Source organism: Lontra canadensis, unplaced genomic scaffold, assembly GCF_010015895.1.
Source record: "Lontra canadensis isolate GAN:19392208 unplaced genomic scaffold, GSC_riverotter_1.0 scaffold13, whole genome shotgun sequence".
In the NCBI taxonomy this organism is placed as follows: domain Eukaryota; kingdom Metazoa; phylum Chordata; class Mammalia; order Carnivora; family Mustelidae; genus Lontra; species Lontra canadensis.
The window spans coordinates 16864764-16884804 of NW_022631007.1; the positions used below are offsets into that span (position 1 = coordinate 16864764).

The 20041-nt window shown below is 54.7% G+C and overlaps 1 protein-coding gene across 6 annotated transcripts in view; it reads right to left on the reverse strand.

Annotated features, from left to right (window-relative positions):
• HDAC4 (histone deacetylase 4) overlaps window positions 1-20041 on the reverse strand; it is a 281806-nt gene that overhangs the window by 65405 nt on the left and 196360 nt on the right. For 5 of the 6 annotated variants that reach the window (XM_032857625.1, XM_032857626.1, XM_032857623.1 and 2 more), the window contains 2 exons: window positions 16116-16236; window positions 9890-10011 (listed from right to left, as the gene is read on the reverse strand). In XM_032857625.1, the coding sequence (XP_032713516.1) occupies window positions 9890-10011; window positions 16116-16236 (243 nt within the window). The remainder of the gene's footprint in view (window positions 1-9889; window positions 10012-16115; window positions 16237-20041) is intronic. The other variant, XM_032857622.1, reaches the window with a different exon arrangement.

Sequence of the window (20041 nt, forward strand, 5' to 3'; positions counted from 1 at the left end):
TCTGTACTGAAAGGACACGGACACCCTTTTGTCCAAGCTGGGGTCGGAAGCTGCTCCCAAGATCACGGGGCAGCATGGGTCCCTGGGGAGGGAGTGTGTCCGGAGACAGCGTATGGGTGGCCCCTGGTGACAGGGTCGCACCGGGCCAGCTGCAGACCAGTCCTGCTCCTGGGTCTGGCACCCGACCTCCCCCAGGCCCTGCAGGTCACTCTACATTCAACATACCTGGTTGAGTGACAGCTCCGGCCAGGTCAGCGGTCGGGCAGCCACATCTGTCCAGGGACCCTGGAATCCTGCTGGAGTGACTCACAGACTGCACCGGGCAGACCCCAAGCCCCTTCCCACCTCTCACAGCTGCTGTCACTTGTCTGTAGGCCCTCACCCTCTCCCAACGATAGCTGCATGGCTCTGCTGTCCTCACAGCAGCAGGGGCACCTCATGAAACAACTCTGCTCATCTGGCTTTTTCCGGGTCTCCCCTGGACCTCCTGCACTTGAACATGAAAGTCCGGGAGACCTGAAGGATCTGTTCAGCCTCCCCAATTCCAGGTGAGCCCAGCGACACTCGCTTTGCAAAGACAGACCCGACCCAGGACTCACCACCCCTCCCGGCATCGGCCCCTCTCTGGGCCACCCCTGAGGTGCAGTGCCTGGTACAAAGCAGGAACAAGGGACACGTGCTCCAGATGTTGGGCATCTCGTTCAGGATGAAAGCAGAGCATTAAACTAAGTGGGGTGGGCCCTTCCCCATCCCTCTGGGGTTCTCCGGGACCGTCTCTCCACAGAGCCTCTGGGTGCAGGGCCAGGGCCTGGGAGGGAAGGGAGGCAGTCACTTCCTCGTCTCTGTGGCACAGCGAAGGCCCAACTCCCCCTCCTTTCTCTGCAGAAGGCACGTTCCTAGGAGCCGCGGGTACAGGGGTCGAGCAAGCTGAGTTGAGTTCTACGGGCCCCACAAAGAAGACGCTGGGGCCTGTGGTCCAGCTGTTCATCCACATAGTTCTTGAAACTTCCAAATGCCTGCCACCCGAATGCCTCTGCGTGGCAGCCGAAGCCTAGAACATAGGAGGCTGCGGCCCCCAACAGATGAGCAGAGCTGCAAGACCGCACCTACCACGTGGAGGCCCGTGCGATGCCACCCCCACGGGCTCCTCCGGGCAGCTCCCAACTGCGTCCTCCAAGGTCCTCCCAAAGGTCCTCAAAGCTCACGCAGCTCCCAGTGCGGCCGGAGGATTGAGTACAAAACCGTATTTCCTTCCTTTGAATAGGGCTGCAGGCAGACTGAGAGCCAAGTGTGAGCGAGAGGCATTCTGGAAAAGTGGCTCCCAGCAGCTGAGTGCTACCGAAATGGAAGGGGGCGCACTGTGTTCACGAGTGTGGAGTCTGCTCCTCCTGGGCAATGTGGGCACACTGGGGAAGTTTCTCCTCAAAGGCCATTAGGTACGTGACAGACCAAGTTCAACCTTCAAATCCTGCCCCGGCCCCAGCAACTGCCCCTCACTGGGCAGGAGGTGCCTGTGGTGAGGTGAGGGCTGCTCTCCACGAACCCTCACATCTACAGCAATCTCACGTAGGTCCAGCTTTCCCGAGGGCTGGTCACAGCACAGCGGCCATCAGAGTGGGAACACGGGTAACGGTCCGGTGGGCAAAGGGACCTAGATGCCCGTGGCATGTACCCACAGATCACATTGTCTGGAGGCAGGGGCTGCTCTGGGGGTGGGATGAGCAGGCAAGGGTGTGCAGAGCACCATCTCGGCTGGGCACATGGGCAGAGCCAATATCCGAGCCATCCTTCCGAGACCCACAAAATGGCAGCGTGGGAGGCAATGCGGGAGAAGCCACAGGACAGATGTGCCGGTATGGGAAGAAGACAGTGGGAGAAAAAGGGGAGTAAAAAAGTCCAAGATCACATTAATAACAATGCCAGGAGAGGTCAGGGCAGAGCAGGGAGGTCATTAACCCAGTGATTGGAGACACCCTCCTCCCTCTGCAGGAGGCCTGGTGCCTGGCTGGGGGCAGGGCTGAGCGCTCCCCGAGGCCCCTTGCTAGGCAGACCCTGTAGAGTTCTGGAGCTCTGGGGGCCAGGCAGGGATTGGCCTTGTCAGTGCTGTTGGATTCTGCAACAGCCACTTGGAGGCAAGACAGAGACTCAAAAATCCTGTGGGAAAGTGATTTCTGTACCCAACCACGTTATCGGTCAGATGGGGGCCAGAACGGACATCTGCCAGTGTGCACGGACCTGTGTTCACAGCCCGTTCAGGTCCTCAGAAAACTTGTTGTGCCCATGAAAGGTGAGGGAGGGGGCCGTGCAGGAGTCCAGGGAAAGGGGCGGAGCCTCCCCAGAGGGTGCAGGGGTGGGGTGGGGGGGACCAGCAGGTGGGGCAAGGGGTGGGGGCCTTGTGGCTGGGAGCCTGTCTCCCAGGCCAGAGAGAGGTCTCTGGGCCACCTGCCATGCGGGGGCTCCTTCAGGTGAATTAACGACAGGAACGCAGAACACTAAGCAATAGAAAAACCATGATCAACTTCAGGAAAAGGGCAAGTTAGGCAAAGAAGGAAACGTAGGCATAGTCACTCTGCATAGATGTGCACTTTCTGTACGTCCCCTGTCAAGGGGCACGGAGGGGCAGGTCCTGAGCCCCTGTGGGGCCATCCCCTGTCCTGAGTCTCATGGGGTTCTCTGATTTATGCGTACTCATTTTCTTTGAAAACAATAAGAAGTACTCTGGAAAGCCAAATGACAGACTAGAATGAGACTTTCGTAGCACACGTGTCAGACGGAAGACGGATGGTAACCTTTCAGGAGTTCCTACAAAGCCACACACACTAGAAAGAAAGCACCCCAAGGAAAGCACGAGGGGCTTGCCATTAAACTTCCATCCACTGAACACTGAGGGACCTGCCTGTGCATCCTGTGTGGTTCTAGATGCCACACACGGGGGCGGACAAGCCCTGGCCTGGCAGGCACTCTGAGCTCCACACAGCTTGCCCGCCACGCGTCCCAGGGCTTGGGTCACAGCCACCCGGGTCCCTGCTACGAAGGGAGGACGTTCTCACAGGAAAGATGGTAAATAAAGACACTTGAGCTTGTCTAACAATGACGGGATTGCCAAAAATATCCCAGGAAGCACGACTGGCTCATCTGTCTCCTGGGCTAGGCTGATCGTGGTGGCACTTAATGACGTGGACAGAGCAGGCTCCCCGGAGCTCTGCTATGGAGTGACGTGCTCAGTGTCTCAGAGCTCGCAAACCCCTGAAGCTGGCTGTCCCATTAGCAGGGATCGATCATCTGGAAATTCACAGGGATCTATCCTAGCACAAGAGGGCAGAGGTAGAGTTACGCTAGAAGAGTTACAAATTTATATGCACAGACCAGACCATGTAGAAAGAGGTGCTGATCCTCACATACTCAGATGGAAAGATAGACTCAATGTAACAGCAACTGAAAAATACAGTCACAGGACAGAACGCAAAGCAAGTGTTCTTGTTAACATAAAGACAACCAGACACGCTCGCTACCCCCTATACACAGTCCGACGCGGATGCGCAGAAGATATCCGGACAGATACCAAACTAACCAAAGCAGCTTGTCTCTGGGAAGTATGACGCAGAAGCTGGTATAACTCATGTTCTGTTAGAAGCACGTAGTATGTGGTATTTCATAAAGAAAGAGGTACTATACGTTGCTGGAGGCTGGAGTCTCCCACCCAGTCAGTCTTGTAGCCTATTTCTGTTGGCGATCAGCTCGGTGTGGGGCGGCCACTGAACAGTGAAATGTGACTTCGAGATCCCTTCTGGAACTTTTCATATTAGGAGGTCAAGTCTGATAGATGTCAAAGTTTGAAGGATGGGACACGGGGTATGTGAGCCAATCACTTTACATAGAAGCTGCCTAGTACTCCCTATAGGGACCATCTCTAGAAGCTTCCTAGGAAAGCACAATAAAGCCTTTTAAAAAAACCCTCTGAACACAGTCATACCCCACTTTTAAGAGCACAGAGTCAACGGAAGACAGCCCAGCAAACACCCCGCGGGGCTGGAGCTCAGCTGGGCCAGCACCCCTGGCACTGCGGTCACCCCTCACCCCCCAACTCTTTGCTCAGAGACGGCACAGGAAGGGCAGAGCCAGCCGGCCCGGCCCCGAGTGAGACGTGCAGGGCCATTTATCACACTGCAACTGACCCTCCAAATCACGCCTTTCCACTGAACTTCGGTGAGTGGGGTCGTCCCCCTCCGCCCCCCTCCGACTTGTACCATGCTTGCCGCCGACCACCTGCAAGCAAGACCCAGGTGGCCCTGTGACAGCCCATCCCCAAACCTCAAAGACACACAAACTCAGCTGTGAGGAGCGTCACTCAGTCTGCCAGGGTCCTAGGGAAACCCGCTGACCTGCTGCTGTGTTCTATAGCTGCAGAGGTCACGGATCGCCTGCCCCTGGTTCTCCACAGGCTTTGCATTCCCATGTCAGATCTCCACAAGGTGCTGGGGACACATGCGGCAGCCAGCTGCAGAGAGGGACTCTGGTATCCAGCAGGACGGGGGCAGGGTGGCTGCCAGGAGACTGCTGATGGGGCCTGAAGCCACCTTCCTTGTGTCTGGGGTCAAAGCCTAGCCTCACCCTGCACCTGCCCCGGTGCCTCCCTGGCCCGGCCCCGCGGGTCCAGCCTGACACTCGAGTGGGGCCTGGACCCTGCTATTCCCTGAGCAGCTCAGAGCCCGGCACCCTGGAGACTCATGAAATCACCATGGCACAGACACTGGGGGAGAAGCAGATGCTGCCTTGTCTGGGACAGCAGCCCCAGCCGGGACCTCCGGCTGAGGGCGTGGGCAATGGAGTCTGGCTCCCAACATCACTGCGGTGACTGGGCAAGGCAATGAGCCTCAGAATCCAGCCCTAAGGGTTACCGCCAGATGTGAAAGTCACAAGAGAACATGTGTACTCCCTACAGACAGGGACTCGGTCCCCTGGGTGTTCAGGCCCATAGAAGATGACATGGGAACAACAGTCACTGGATGGGGGGGGGTTCGGTGACTGGATACAGTATGGGGGGTGCACTGTGACCCACACTCATGTGACAGTAGCACAGGTCATCTGACAAGGGATGCTGGGCACACAGGGGAGTGGGCTGGTGCTAGGCCTGCCTTGACCCCTTCGCCGGGCTGGACAGGAGGCTGTGCAGGGGGCCCAGGGCAGGCTCCAGCAGGTGCCATGTTCTTCCTGTCGTTCCAGAGAGCAGACCAGAGAGTGACCCTGCTGCCTGTAGCACAGTGGCTGCACCCCATCCCCTGGGAAGTCCCAGCCCGCGGGCCACGGGTGGGCCAGGCTGACTGCGCGCTCTCCCTGCTGACCCGAGCAGCTACAGACAGGGGAAACTCCCGTCTCTCACAGCTTGGAAATGGACTGCCGCTTCCCGTGAACAGCTGCAAACCTGCGAGGTGTGGAGCTGGGGGAACCTTCTAGAAGGAAGAGCCCCAGGAGCCACTGGCCACAGAAGTGAATACAGGCTGGAAACCGAACGCCTTGGGCCCAGCATCCAGGGGGCCCTGTGACCCATACCACCCAGCCTCCCCCCACTGCATCTGGGGCCAAGGTGGGCAGCAGGACTGCTTCCAACACGGCTGACGGGCACGACTCCTCCCTAAGCACTTCCTGAGACAGACGGTTGGCATCCTGGGTGGTGCCCAGCACATGGCACTCGGTGCTGAGGTCCCAGCGGTCACGGTCAGAATGGAAGTGGACGGAGATGGGCAACGACAGAAAGCTTTGTTTTGTTTCATTCTGGTCTCATTTCTTCAGTCAGAAGTCACAGAGGACAATTTAAGAGGCTTTATGCAAAAAATTGACAGCAGCTAACATCTTTAAAAATGCAAAGTTGAAGAAGCTACTGGAGAAAAGTATAACCTAAACATCATCTATATGACAAAACTGGATTTTCTCTTGGCACCTGGGTGGCTCAGTGGGTAAAGCCTTTGTCTTCGGCTCAGGTCATGATCTCAGCATCCTGGGACCGAGCCACTTGTTGGGTCTCTCTGCTCAGCAGGGAGCCTGCTTCCCGCTCGCTTTCTCTCTGCCTGCCTCTCTGCCTACTTATGATATCTGTCAATAAATAAATAAAATCTAAAGAAAAAAAAAAAGAAGTGGGAAAGCGTCCTTTCTTCCGTGTGAATGTGTGGTCGAACACAGTGGTTGAACACACTTTGCTCAGACGAAATCCTTGGTGGAGCTGCTCAAAGCCCCACAAACCCAGAGAGGACCCGCTGATGGGTGCAGGGTGGGTGGCATGGAACAGGTCCCAGTATATCTTCAGTTAGTAGATTTGGAGGGGACAGAAATTCAGTCAGGTGGCCTCCACCACACCTGCTCTATACCTGTGCACCCTGGGGCAGGACCCAGCCTGCTGGGAGGTGGGGACGCCCTGCTGTCAACCACAGGGAAGGGGGCAGGCTCTCCAACAGGAAGTGAGGGGAGCCCAAGCAGGGCACTCAGGTGGTGAAGAGGAACCAGGGGCCAGGACATTTTCCCAAACCCCCAGGAAGGCAAGGCACAGGAAGTTGGCGAGACTTCCAGCAGTAAATGGCACGGATTGCTGTGTGGCCTTCCCTCAGGGAGCTTAGCAATTCCATCTGCTTCTGGCGGAACTGGAGGCTGAAGGAAGGATCTAGGGGAGTGGAGGCTGGCACGAATAGGCTATTGGGCGGGGGAAAGGATAAAGGGCAGCCTGACAACTTGGGAAAATGAGAGCAGAGTCCCCGCAGCCAGGCTCTCTCTAAGCACTTTGCAAACATCAACTCCGTGACTTATCCTAGCCCAGGAGGTAGGTGTTTCCTGATAGCGAAACAGGGAGGCCCAAAAGACTTCCCCAAACCACAGGGCAGGAAGTGAAGCCGCTGGATGTGAACCCAGGACAGTGGAAGAAGTCACTCTCCCAATACTCAGAGGCTTGGGTGAGTCGGGGCGCTCTTCTCCTGAGAGGGAGCAGAGCCGGGCACAGTACGCCCAAGGAGCAGGGACAGCAGCTCTGCACCTCACGGGCACTGAGCCCTGGGGACCGAGGGGCAGGCTGACACTGTGAGACCCACAGGATTTGGGGTCAAGTTGAAACCAAGGGGAACATTCAAGTGTACATCACATTTATTAAAGATTATAATTTTAATTCATTCGAGACATTTTGTAATTAAGATTTCATGTTTGTAGTCTTTCCTATTATGCATTCTCATACAAACGCACAGATAGGAATTACTGAGAATTAGTGACATCAAGTGTTTGAAAATGGATACTTTTAGGATGATACAAGACACCTAACTACACTCCATTCCCTTAAGTGGTTTAAACATTTCTTATGAAATCTTTCTATTATTAATATTATTAATGTGCTGGTGATGTCTTCTTGAAAAATTGATAATGCAATCACATCTTAATTAAGTTCTTCTGGAGCACCATGCGCTCACGGGCACTTCCCTGAGGGTAACAAGGGGCTGCATGTCCCAGGGCAGTGGGGGGCTGGGGCACAGCCAGGTTCAAGGCAAACAGGTGCGATAGGCTGTGCTCCCAGCACAGGAACCAGCAGCTGCAGAGACCGAGAAGGATGACAGGGGCCCGTGAGACAAAAGGTCACAGGCCACGCAGCTCGGTGGAACAGCACCGCGGCTGCGTGGAGTTGGCCGTCCCGCATCCAGAGTCTTTCAGAGACCCCGGCAACAAGTGGTCAGCATCATGTTCTCTGTCTTGTAACAGAAGCCAGTGTCCAGGTGGTGTGGGCCCTGTCTAGTTGGGAGAGGGGAAGAACCAAAGCAAACACCCTCTGGCGGGCAGTGCCATTTCTATTTTGAGAGGGAGGGGTGAGCTCATGCCAGGGAGCCCCGGGAGGCCCTGAGAGGTAGGTGCTGCTCGCTGTCCTTCCCTGGGACATCAGGGGAAGAGTCAGAGGTGTCTCCTGACAAGGTAAGGCCCCTCAGCAAGAGGTGGTGGCTCGGCTTGGTGGCTGGGTGCTTAGTCTTCTGCTTCCTCCACTGGGACCTTGGGGGCCACACTCACCACACCCAGGGCAGGAGGAAGGGCTGTCTGCTCTGCATATCCACAGCAGTGGGGGGTATAGGTGTGCATAGGTCCATTTTACTGATGCCAAACTGAGGCCAGGGGAACCTAAGGAATCCATTGCAGGGCACACAGGGCTACGAAAGCAGTGGAAAGATCTGACCCAAGCTGCTGGCTGCCGGAGCCCATGACCTCTGTCCACCTGACCCACCCTCATGCCCTTAAGGTGAGGGAGACTCCCTGCTCCTCTTTCTCTTTCCTGGGCCAGGGCACCGGGAGCACGCACGATCTTCCTCTCTCCACAGAGCCCGCTGCTCCCTGTGACCTGCCATTCTGCTGATCTGAACTCGGTCAATACAGCACAAAGTTCCAGAAGGGGGCATGGGGGCCACCTTGGGAGAACTGGCCCCCAGCTCCTGACAGAGCCCTTCCTGTTGGGTGCGTGGGCTCTCTGGGTGAAACCCACGGCTGTCCTCCATGGAAGGGTGAGAATCACATACTCACACTGAGGAGAAGAGGACAGAGTGGCAACTTCCCTTTCACCAGGGGAGGGTTTACAGGTGACGGGAAGCCCTGCCCATGCCTTCAGGGTCCTCACTGTTGACTCAGAGGGGCTCCACAGACCCCTCTCCCATCCTTGTCCAGGACTCTGGGGTCCTAGACCCGTGGCCATTCTGATGGGGCCACTCGATCTCACATACCTGAGTGTCAGTCAAGCACTGCCGAGGGGCCTCACTGCAATTTCTGGCTCTAGATTCAGGCTCTGCTCCCTGAGTGCCGCAGCGAGCTCTCTGGGCCCAGCTTTGCCTGTTGTGAGGCTCCAAGTCTTCTGTTGTTAGGATGGAGTGGTATATGAGCCCCCAGCCCTGTCACCCAGTGCCTCATCACTCAGGTAAAGATGCTGGTGTCTCACTGTCTTAAAGAATATCTGTCTAAAAGCAACCCAGATCCTCTGGATAAAACAAAATCTGTGTTTACAAAGAGAAGGCTGTGCCGCACAGGCCTCAGTTCTGCTAAGCAGGAACTTCCCACAATGCCGTGACCACAGGCTCCGCATGTCTGCGACCAAGGGACCCAATCCTCCATAGCCCGCCCTAGCCTGCCCACACCTCGTGGTGGACAGAGCCTCTGCAGGACGCCCCCGCTCTGGCCCCTGCCCTTCCGGCCACCCTCGAGCCCTGGCCATGGCCACTGTGATCTTTCTTTAAAGCCACTGCCCACTCAAACCATCACTGCTGGCAAAGTCTAAGGGAGCCTGTTGGAGTGTGAATACCCTTCTTCTTCTGGTCTGTGACACGGCCACATACACCCCGAGGTCTCCTCCTGAGATGTCCTTGCAGGACACAATGAGTTTCTTTCTTGAACAGACTTCCTCCCACTCTGGGATGCCCCCCGGGCCCTGCCCAGAATCAGCCCCAAGGGCCATAGGCCAGCTGGCCTGCTCCCACAAGGTCTCATGTGAATCAGCAGGAGCTGCTGTGTCCCTAAGCCCAGCAGGGGATGCTCTGGGCTATGACAAAGTGGAGCACATCACCCAGAGGAGGGTAAGCTTGGGTGTTGTTTATAAATGAGTGTGAGTTTTAAGCCGTAGGTGTACACACATGAGGCTCGTTGCTCTGGGTATGAATCATAAAGCAATGCTTAAGGACATTATTTTAAAAAATGATGTTCTAATACAAAAAGCCAATACTTAAGCACAAGCAGGGATTCCCTCTGACTCAGCCTGTAGGGAAAGTGGGAGGGTCGGTTGAGAGCCCCGCCCCCTGTGGCGCATGTGGGAGGGGCCGGCCGAGAGCCCCACCCCCAGGCTCTGGGCCTGAGAGCCCTGAACCTGCTTTTTGGAGCAGGAAGGAGCACTGACCTGTTTTTCGGAGCGGGAAGTCATCTTTGCTATCGTACATTCCCAGGACCGGGTGGTTGTAGGAGGCCGACACCCCACTCTGGGGTGGGGAGCTCTGGTCAAGCGAACTGTGCTGTGTTTTCCTGGAGAGAAGAGGCAAAGGCAGACGGATGAGTCAACAAGGGGCGGAAGCCCGCCAGACACATCTGCCCCGGATCAGCTCTGGCCGACCAAGGGGACGGGCTCCTGTCTGCCCCAAGGCTGAAATGAGACAGAAACCAATAATGAACACGCGACCCAAGGCTGAGCAGCACCTCCATAGCTGAACCCTGTGCCCAGAGGAACAGGGCCTGGTGTGAAGCCGGCAAGTATCCTGTTCCTCTTGGGCGGCTCCTTGCAGGGCTGCTCCCAGGCCACCAGGCCACAGCCAGCCACGGAAGGGCCTGTCCTCGGGGGCCCATGGCAGCCAAATGTGGACAGGACCTGCACGGTTGCAGGCAGCTGAGATCTGGTGGGGTGTATTTGGATCAAGCAATGGTCAAGTCTGGGGTTCCCAAGGGGCCCTTCCTTCAACAGAAAATACCCAGTGTTCATTTGCACCTTCAGAGGAACAAAATCCACCCCGTCACCCCACTTCCTGGGGGATGGCAGGTATCAGGAGCCAACACCCTGTGCCAGGAAGTGGGTCTGTGATGTTTACTGCCTCCAGTGACCAGCCAGGCACACTCAGCATCCTCAAAATGGTGAGGCAGGCTCTGGCTCCAGCAGGAGGCTCAAGTGGGTGGGAGGGGAATGGGGCTTGGGAATGGGGTGCCGCCAGCCCTCGGGAAGACCATCGGCATGTCCTGGCAGCTCCCACCCTAGTTATAATTAATTCTGTTGAGTCTTTAAACTGTGTAATCTGCTTAATGGCTTGAAGCAAATTTGCCAACTTATTTGGAATTTGTTCGACTGTTTATTTGAATACACAGTACTCCACATCCACACACCTGTGTTATTTGAATTAAGAATAGGAGCTCTTAAATGCTTACAGGTGGATCATTTAAATATGGGAGAGCAAACTTGTGCAGACTGCGGGCTGATCACAGAGACCCGTCCATTGAGCACAGCCTGGACATCTGGGCTGTGGGGCCCAGCCAGGCTGTGTAGCGGGCAAGAGCTCATGCTCCTGGGGACAGGTGCATGCACACGACTGTACCCACGACACGGGGTCACCTCCTTAGGCAGGAAGCCCTCCTTTTTACTTGTGCTTCCGCTGAGACAACCCTGGTCTCATGTCAGGGGGATACTGTCTGACAATCTTATTAAAGGTCTGAGGGTGGTTGCCCCAGGTGTCTCAGTTGTTAAGCATTTGCCTTCGGCTCTGGTCATGATCCCAAGGTTCTGGGACCAAGTTCTGCATCAGTCTCCCTGCTCAGTGAGAAGTCTGCTTCTCCCTCTCCCTGCTGCTCTATTTGTGCTCTCTCTCTCACTCTCTCTCTGTGTCAAATAAATAAATAAATAAAATCTTAAAAAAGAAAAAAAAAAAAAGGTCTGAGGGCAACACTATCTCTACCAAATCACGTCTTCTGAGGTGTCCTTCGGGGAATGTGGCCTTAGCCGGTTTCAAACTTCTTAGTGCTAAGTCACAATGTGGGAAGGAATTCGCTTTCTCTTTCATGAGATGCATGGAAAGACCTGTGTGTGCATTTTGTGACCCGAAAGTGTGAATAATAATTATTGGTAGAATAGTATTATAAATAATAACTACTGTTGTTAGACTTCAATTATACACTGTTTATAAAGAAGCCACAAGTTGGAAAACCTGTATTTGTTCAAGATCTAATAGATTTTCTCTTCCGGTTTGCTCTCCGGAGATGCTGACAGGGTGAAACCCCCTCCCTCTCTCGTAGGGCCCTCAGAGCCACAGTGCAAGGCCATGACCTGGGCTCAGCACACAGCAGTCCCGCATCACCACAGGACATGGGGCTGGGCCGGCACGCAGGAGGCCAGGGCTATCACCCAGAGCCCCCAGACTTCAAGGGAGTGACTCACATCCCCACCATGCAGCTGCCTGGAACCCTTCTGACTCCTGGATGAGAGCTCGTCCCCAAGTGCCCACCACAGAGCTAAGTGGGCTGCTCCAGGAAAACCCGCTGTCACCGCCCTCCCCTCGCCCCAGGGACCATGCACGTGTGTCCCAGGGAACGAGGACCTGGAGAGTGAGCAAAAGTGAACTCCTGACCCTGGACTGCATGCGTACCCCCGAGTGACATGCTCTCCCTCTCGCACACACCTAAAGTATCGCACCCCACCCTCATACCTCACACATACCCCACCCTGCACACTGACGCTCTCACATACATCCTCCTCCACCATTGACACACTCTCAATAGTCACTCGTACCCCACCCTGCATACTGACATGCTCACACACTCACACGTACACTGACATGCTCTCATAGATACTCTTCCCCACACACTGACATGCTCACAGTCACATGTACCCTACCCCACAGACCTACACGCTCACACACCCCCTATCTGTACACTGACACACTCTCACACACTCAGTGCACTCCACTCCATGCACAGACCCTCACACACTCCCATGTGCACACCTGCCACCCCCACCCCCCTCACAGAGGGGAGCAGAACCTGAGGGTGGCCCCTTCCATGAGCCTCAGCTCTGCACATAGGCCCAGCCCCAGCTCCCGGCCCCAAGTCATGGCCCTGGTCACAGCCCTTGGTCACAGCCTGGCAGGAGGTGCTTGGTGGCACCTGTGCCAGCATCCGGGCCACTGGTGGATGACATGTGGTCTTCAAGGAGGTGCAGAAGGAAGCACAGAGAGGAGCGCCCTCTCCTCGGCTCTCTGGGCCCTCCTCAGGCTGCGACATGGCACCCAGCCGCCTCAGCCCCGCACAGCTGGTCTTTCCCGCCAAGTCAGACTTACACAAGTGACCTCAACACAACCTGCCCTCGCCTAACCAGCACTGCCCAGTGCAAGGACGATGTGAGTTACCCATGCAATTCAAATGGCACAGCAGCCCTGCTGTAATGAGTAAAAAGGACTGAATTGACTTTATGACACTCTTTAACCCAATACATCCCAGTTACAATCATTTCAATGCGCAATCAGCCTACAAAGGTCAGTGAACAGTTCACATTGTCTCCATCATGCTGAGGCGCTGCAGTCCGCCCTGTCTGGCACCAGCAACAAATCTCCATTAGAACAGCCTCATCTCTGGGCCCAGGGATACGTGGGGGGCCACAGAGCAGCGTTGTCTCCACCGACAGGACCCCGTGCCATCCGCAGCCGAGCTTGGGGCCCCAGCCCAGTCGCCAGCTGGCTCTGTTGCTAGATTCATCGTGCTGACTCCAGACTATCATTTACCCGTGTCCCCGAACAGGGGTCCGCGTCGCTTCTCCACCCGAGTGTCCTATCTCTGAGGCCCGCCGCCTCCTGTGCTCTCCCTCTGGTGGGTGTTCGGGCTGCTTCCGTTCTTTGGCAGCAACGAACGATGCAGCCGGGACCCCAAGAACACGCGTGTGTGCGGACAGAAGTTTTACCTCTGGGGCAGACCCTGGCAGGACAGTGTCTTGAGGGGAGGGGGGCATGTTCACCTTTATGAGAAACTGCTGGACCATTTGCCACCAGCTGCACCACTCTGCTACCTGGGGCTGCACGCCACAGTCCACGGGCCCCACACCTTCACCGCCTGGCCTGCTAAACTCCAGGCACTCCACTGGGTGCGAGGTGGTGACACCCAATGGTTGAGATTTGCATTTCCCTGACAGCTAACCATCTTTTCATGGACTGGCTGGCTATCTGTAGGTCTTATTTTCTGAGGTATTAATTCAAATCTTTTGCTTGTATTTTTTTCAGTAGATCACTTATCTTTTTATTATTGAGTGACAGGAACTCTTTATATATTTTGGATATAAACCCTGTGAGGAGTTACGGGAATTGTGAATATTTTTCCAGTCCATGGTTTGCCTTTTTATTTTCTTCATGGTGCCTTTGAAAGAGCAGTTTTTAATTGTCACAAAGTCCATCGCTGGAGTTTTTGGTTTTATGCTCAATGACGGCAGTGTCCTAAGAACTCTGTCCACCTCTGCCCCAGGCTGTGAAAACTTCTCCTATCTTTTCTTCTAGGAGTTTCAGCTTTTATGTTTGGGTTTACATTTGGGCTAATAATCATTGCCAGTGAAGTGAAGCCAAGGTCAGAGTTCAGTTTTTCCTCCACAAAGACCCAGTTTTCTGACCGTGTTTCTGCCTTCACACAGCAAGTGAACGCGACAGTCACTCCGCGATGTTGGGTTTAGAGTGACAGTGCAAGGCCGCTGCCAAATTCAGTGCAAACAAACCTGTCCCCTGGCTGACTTCCCCACTCCAGCCCATGTGCCCCAAATCCCTCTAAGGGAGCAGAACCCAGGGCAGGCAGGCCGTGTCCGGGTCAGGCCTGAGGAGCCCCGGCTCCCCAGCCAGCAGCTGCCTCAGTCCCTACTGGGACCCCCACAACCCAGGATGGAAAGCCACCTGCCCTCCCTCTCTCCCCCTTCCCTGCTCGGGAGCTCCTCCCCAGAAGCCCCTCCCTCCATTCCAGAATCTTTCCGCAGTGCTCCCTTTCTGCTGGGACCCATCCTCCCCCACAGCCTCTGGGACTGGAGGTGACACACTCCTGTCACATGTGACCCATCACCATAGCCTCTGTTCCAGCCAGTGGTCTCCCGTCCCAGCCTCCTGCCCGCTCACAGGGAGCCTGGCACCAACCTTCTACCATCCAACATGGTCAGCCCACAACTTCTGTAGGCTTCTGGTCCCCTGGCCCCTTGCCAGCCTTACATCCCCAGTAGTGTCCCTGACTGACCCTCCCAGCCCGCCAGCCACTGCTGCTAAATGCTCCATCCCAGCAGGTCCTAGGGTGCCTCTGCCCTCTTGGAGCCTTCACTGGCCTGTCCTCTCAGATCCCCCAGTGCCTCCCAGTCTGAGCCCCCAAAGCCCACTCCTCTTCCTACTGTTTTCAGTGCGAACCCCACGGATACCATCTCACAGGCTACCCAAACTGCTTTTCTGGGGGTGTTGCCCAGTGGCCCCACCCCCAGAGGACAGTGCAGCTTTCCCACAGCAGCCCTGGTTGTCTGGGGGCCCAGACGTGGGGCCACCAGGTGCTGCTACTGGCGTTTCCAAAGAATTCTGCACGCGGTGGATGTAGGTGCACGGCCTTGCTTGTGGCTTTCCACGGCCGCCGCTGCCTCTGCTCTGCGGTGGGAGTCGTGTCACTGGCTGACCTGTGTGCACGCCCACACGTGTGCAGACAGGCGTGAGCACAGCCTTCCGGACCTGGCGGCATGTTGTGGCGGCACACAGCATGAGGGACGCTTTCTCTGCCTTGGAATAATATCCCTTTCCGGTTGTACTGATGACGGTGTCGTCTGCCAGGATATGTGAGACCATCCCAGGGGGACATGGTGGTGTTTGATTTAGTCAAATAGTTGCCCCTTTAAGAGCTTGAAGATAGATATGTCTTTCCCCAATACAATGAATGATAACCATATTTTGACTTATGAAAACTACCCTATGGGTTTTCTGTAAGACATGAAATTACCCTCAAAGACAGCGAAAAACTGTATTTCAAAGCAAAGCCTGCAAAGCACCCTTGATCATGGTTTAAAGCCATGTACAACTGCCCCTCTGTGCCCCACGTGGCCTGGGCCATGGCCAGCCCCTTGCAGCGAGTTTATGCTCAGAGGACATCCCTGTGCACATGGGCATCACTTCCGACCTTTCTGCAACGCCACACCAGTTTTCTTTAACTGTCAGCAGGAGGAAAGCTCCCTGGTGGCCTCTGTCCATTATGCCTGCTCTGGGAGAGGGTTCCTAGCGCAGAAATAAAATATGCCACAGCTGCTGTGGGCTTACCCAGCAGTCAATAAAACACCGGGTCGAAATTCAGTAGGTGCATTCGGATAATTTAGAACCAGAGTTCCAGTTTAAGTGGCTCCTTTTGTGGCCAAAATATATGGTGAGAAGAGTCACGACCAGGCACCAGCCCTGCACGCGTCAGTCCATTCACTGACAGATGGGCCCCTCTCTGTCTGGAAGACCGCCCCTGCGCAAGATCCGCCGGACTGCTCATTACCCCATGTTCGCAGCTGTGTGCAGAGCCTTCCTGTCCACACCTGCCCCCTGCCTCACCGGGTGAAGAACCGGGTGCCGCTCAGGCCACCGAGAGGAGGCTCGAAGCCTACACACGCCCCCACTTACCCGTACCAGTAGCGGGGGTCGCTGGAGATGCAGTGGTTCAGGTTCCGGTGGGCCAGAGCCTTCTTCTTATTGAGGACAAACTCCTGCAGCTTCATCTTCACCTCTGTGCTGGCCACCGCACCTGGCGCAGAAGGAAGCACAGATAGGTGACCCACTGGAGCTTCGGCCCCGGGGAGTGGAGGGCGGCCACGGGGCTCCTTGCCTGACAGGGAGAGAAGGTGTGCAGACGGGCCCGGGGTTCTAACTCAGGATGTTGCTGATGCTGTGATGGCTTCTCAAAGGAAGGAAAAAGATGGGAGTTTTAATAAGAGGCCTTCTTCCCATGAAGATTTTACATAATTGCATCCCATCTAAAATGCAGAAGTCGTCAGCATGAAGACTTACTATTACCTAACACAAAACCACCAAGGGAAGTTTGATTCTGTTATATAAAAGACCATTCTGAATTCGGTGCTGGCAGCGTGGTAGCTTCCTTCTCACTGGAGCAAAAACAGCAGACACTCAGAGCGCTTCTGTGCACACCCCCCAGTGCCAGTGAGAGGGATGGAGTGTGCACCCGGGGAGGGCACATTGTGATGCTTGTGTACAAGGAAACCGAGCTGGCTTCGTTTCCACGCGTGTCAGAGGGAAGTTCCTGTTCCTTCCAGCTCATCGACTACTTACTTCGAGCATGTTTACCAGGCTTTCCTAAAGTCAGAATCATGCGCTCTGTGGTTTTCTGGCATGCTGGTTACTCACCCAAAGAGAAAACAGGCAACTTGGAGAAACAGACCCACAAAGCAAAGTCCAGGCCCACCGCTCTGTCATAAGACCCGTACGTGTCTGATCCACGCTCCGACTCCACGGCACACTCCGTGGCTCCGACTCCACGGCACGCCTGCACCCACCCCTTCCCTGTGAGCAGCATAGTTCCTGCTGGGCAGAATGAACCAGGGTTCTTCATGGTGGAAAGACACTTCAGAAGGTGACAAAACACAGTTTACATTTTACAAACCCATTTCTGACTGGAAGGCATTTTTAGATTGTCCTTGTTATCGTCGTTCGAAACCGTACTGCGGTGAACATGAGCAGACGTCGTCATATTGAGGATTTGCTTAGGAAAGACCAACAAAATCAACATATTTAACAAAAGGAACCTTATAGCCCTTGAAGCATCTTTTTTTTTTTTTTCAGATTTTATTTATTTGACAGAGGGAGAGGGATCACAAGTAGGCAGAGAGGCAGGCAGACAGAGGGGGAAGCAGACTCCCCGCTGAGCAGAGAGCCCAATGCGGGGCTCGATCCCAGGACCCTGGGATCATGACCTGAGCTGAAGGCAGAAGCTTAACCCACTGAGCCACCCAGGCGCCCCTCGAAGCATCTTCTAATTGCTTTCCCAAATGCCTTCATACACAGACGATCATGTGCCACAAGCGGGCAGGCTCCCCGCAACTTCATGAGTACTCGGGATCACCCTATGTCTCTGTCCATCAGTACTCGGGATCACCACGTGACCCCGCATCTCTATCAGTACTCAGGATCACCCCACACCTCTGTCCATCCGTACTCAGGATCACCACGTGTCTCTGTCCATCAGTACTCGGGATCACCATGTGACTGCATGTCTCCATCAGTATTCGGGATCACCACCTGACCCCACACCTCCATCCGTCAGTCCTCAGGACTACCACATGACTTTGTCTTCATTAGTACTGGCGACTGTCACTTGCTGCAAATGGGAAGGGCAGCTGGTATTTCACTGTGGTCCCTGATAACTCCCCGGGCAAGTAGTTCTCTTTCGCTCTTGTGATGTATCTTTATGTCCTTTTAGTATTACTTTTCTTGCAGAGTATTCTCGTGGTATGTTTGGGGGTGGCACAGTGGGTCTGTGTGTTTACCTTTTAAATGTTCACCCATTTGAGCTGTAGGTTTTACAGCAATAAATCTATTGTGAGCCTCCTATGCTAGGCCTCGCACATTTAAAGCTCCCATGAGCACTGTGAGCAGGTATCATCAGCCCCATGTGGTCCAGGGAGGCTCCCAGGCAGCAACCAGCGGCAGGGTCTAACCAAAGCAGCTGGATCCCTGGCCCCAGCTCTCCCTTCTCCTCCATATTTGTGTGCAAGCCTCTGCCCTGGTCTTTTGTTTCCTTTCAAAACTTGGATGATTTCCTAATTTTGTGAGATAGCATATGTGTGTGTGCGCACATATGTGTATATGTGCAAATACATACATATGTACATGTGCTTGTCTATATATATACATACATATGTATGTGTACACACACACACACACACACACACACACACACACACACCTGCCCCCAGTTCCTGGCACCAGGCTCCTAAAACCCTTGCAAACTCCTGATCTAATGCGGTGGCTGGACTCTTGGGAGGCTTCTGGAAGGGGCTGGTCACCAGAAGAGCGAGCCATCATTAGAAGCTTAGACTTTTCAGCGCCATCAGAGAGGGGTGAGGGGCTGGCAATGGACTTAACGGTTGGTCATGAGGAAGCCTCCATAAAGTCCCATAGGACGGGGTTCAGAGAGCTTTCCATGTGCCAAAACGCGACACATACCAACAGCACGGGGACAGAGACTCCAGCACTGGGGACCTGCCCAGACCTCACCCACACACACCACACCATTTGGCTGCCCACCCGCGTCCTTGGGCACACCCTTCAATGAACCAGTAAACCTACGTCAGAACTCCCCTGAGTTCTGTGAGCTGTTCTGACAAATTCAACAAGCCCAAGGAGGGGGCCATGGACACATCTGACCTGCAGCCTGGACTTCCAGCTGGACTTCCAGACTCGTGGGTCTGATCCTCCAGGTAGACAGTGTCAGAACCGGCTACACAGCAGGAGAGCAGGTGGTCAAGCTCGGCGGGAGACCCCACGTGGGTGGCCACCAGCACTGTCAGAAGGGAGGCTTTCCAGGTGTAAAAGTAAAGGACAAACAAAGGAGGTAAGGACCAGGTTTCCCCCAAGAAAGGAAGGAAACACTGGGATTTGTCCTCATTTTAATATTCAAATGCTAGTTTATATGTAGTCTGCTCAGGTTTTCTTATTGCAATTTTTTCCATTTTCTGGAAGTGCTGAAATTGATCTTTCGTTCGCTGGTTTGGTAAATAATCAGTTTTATTTTATGCTTGGTCTTCCGGTGCTGGGTTTTCACTCACTGAGCTGCTTGTGCACGTTTCTTTCTGATACACATGAAATGGGTTTTGGTGTGAGACTCTACAGGTATTTTGACAAACTGCTCATAAATTGTTAATATCATTAGAGAAACTGTCTTTGCTGCCACTGTTATCACACCCCCAGTACACGCTCTCATTCACAGACTTTTTGTCTAGCTGTAGGTGTGTCTGCGTTCTCGGAGGCAGTGCGCCCCTACAGTTCCGTCACAGAGAGCCTTCTGTGGGTAGTGGGTGGTGGTCAGAAAGTATGGATCCCTGGGGACCAGGTCCTCCATAGCTGCGGTAGGGCTTGATTTTAGCTCATCCAAGGGAAACACAAAGAAAGTTCACTACACTGATTCCAAAGCACCTTCAGAAGCTCCCATCACGACATACCAGCTTTTGTCCTGGGCCTTCCCAGGGTCCGAGGAAATGACCCCATTGGAGCCCAAGAAGAGCAGTTCACCAGAGCTCTGTGCCCACACCATGTGCTGGCCACTGGGCAGAGGGCACATGGGAGGACGCACACGGCCAGGCCAAGCTATGGGTGGCCGAAGGCACAAAGCCACCCCTGATTCTGAGCATCACGGCTCAGTGCCCTCCAAAGGTAGCCAGAGTCAGGCTGAACATTGATCCAGAATACACAGAGCATGTTTCCAGTCTACAAGTGGGCTTGTCAGAAAATCGCACGAACACAGGGATCTGCGTATAACGTACCCAGACATGCAGTCACCTGGCATACCCCTAACCAAACACTAGCACCAAGGACAG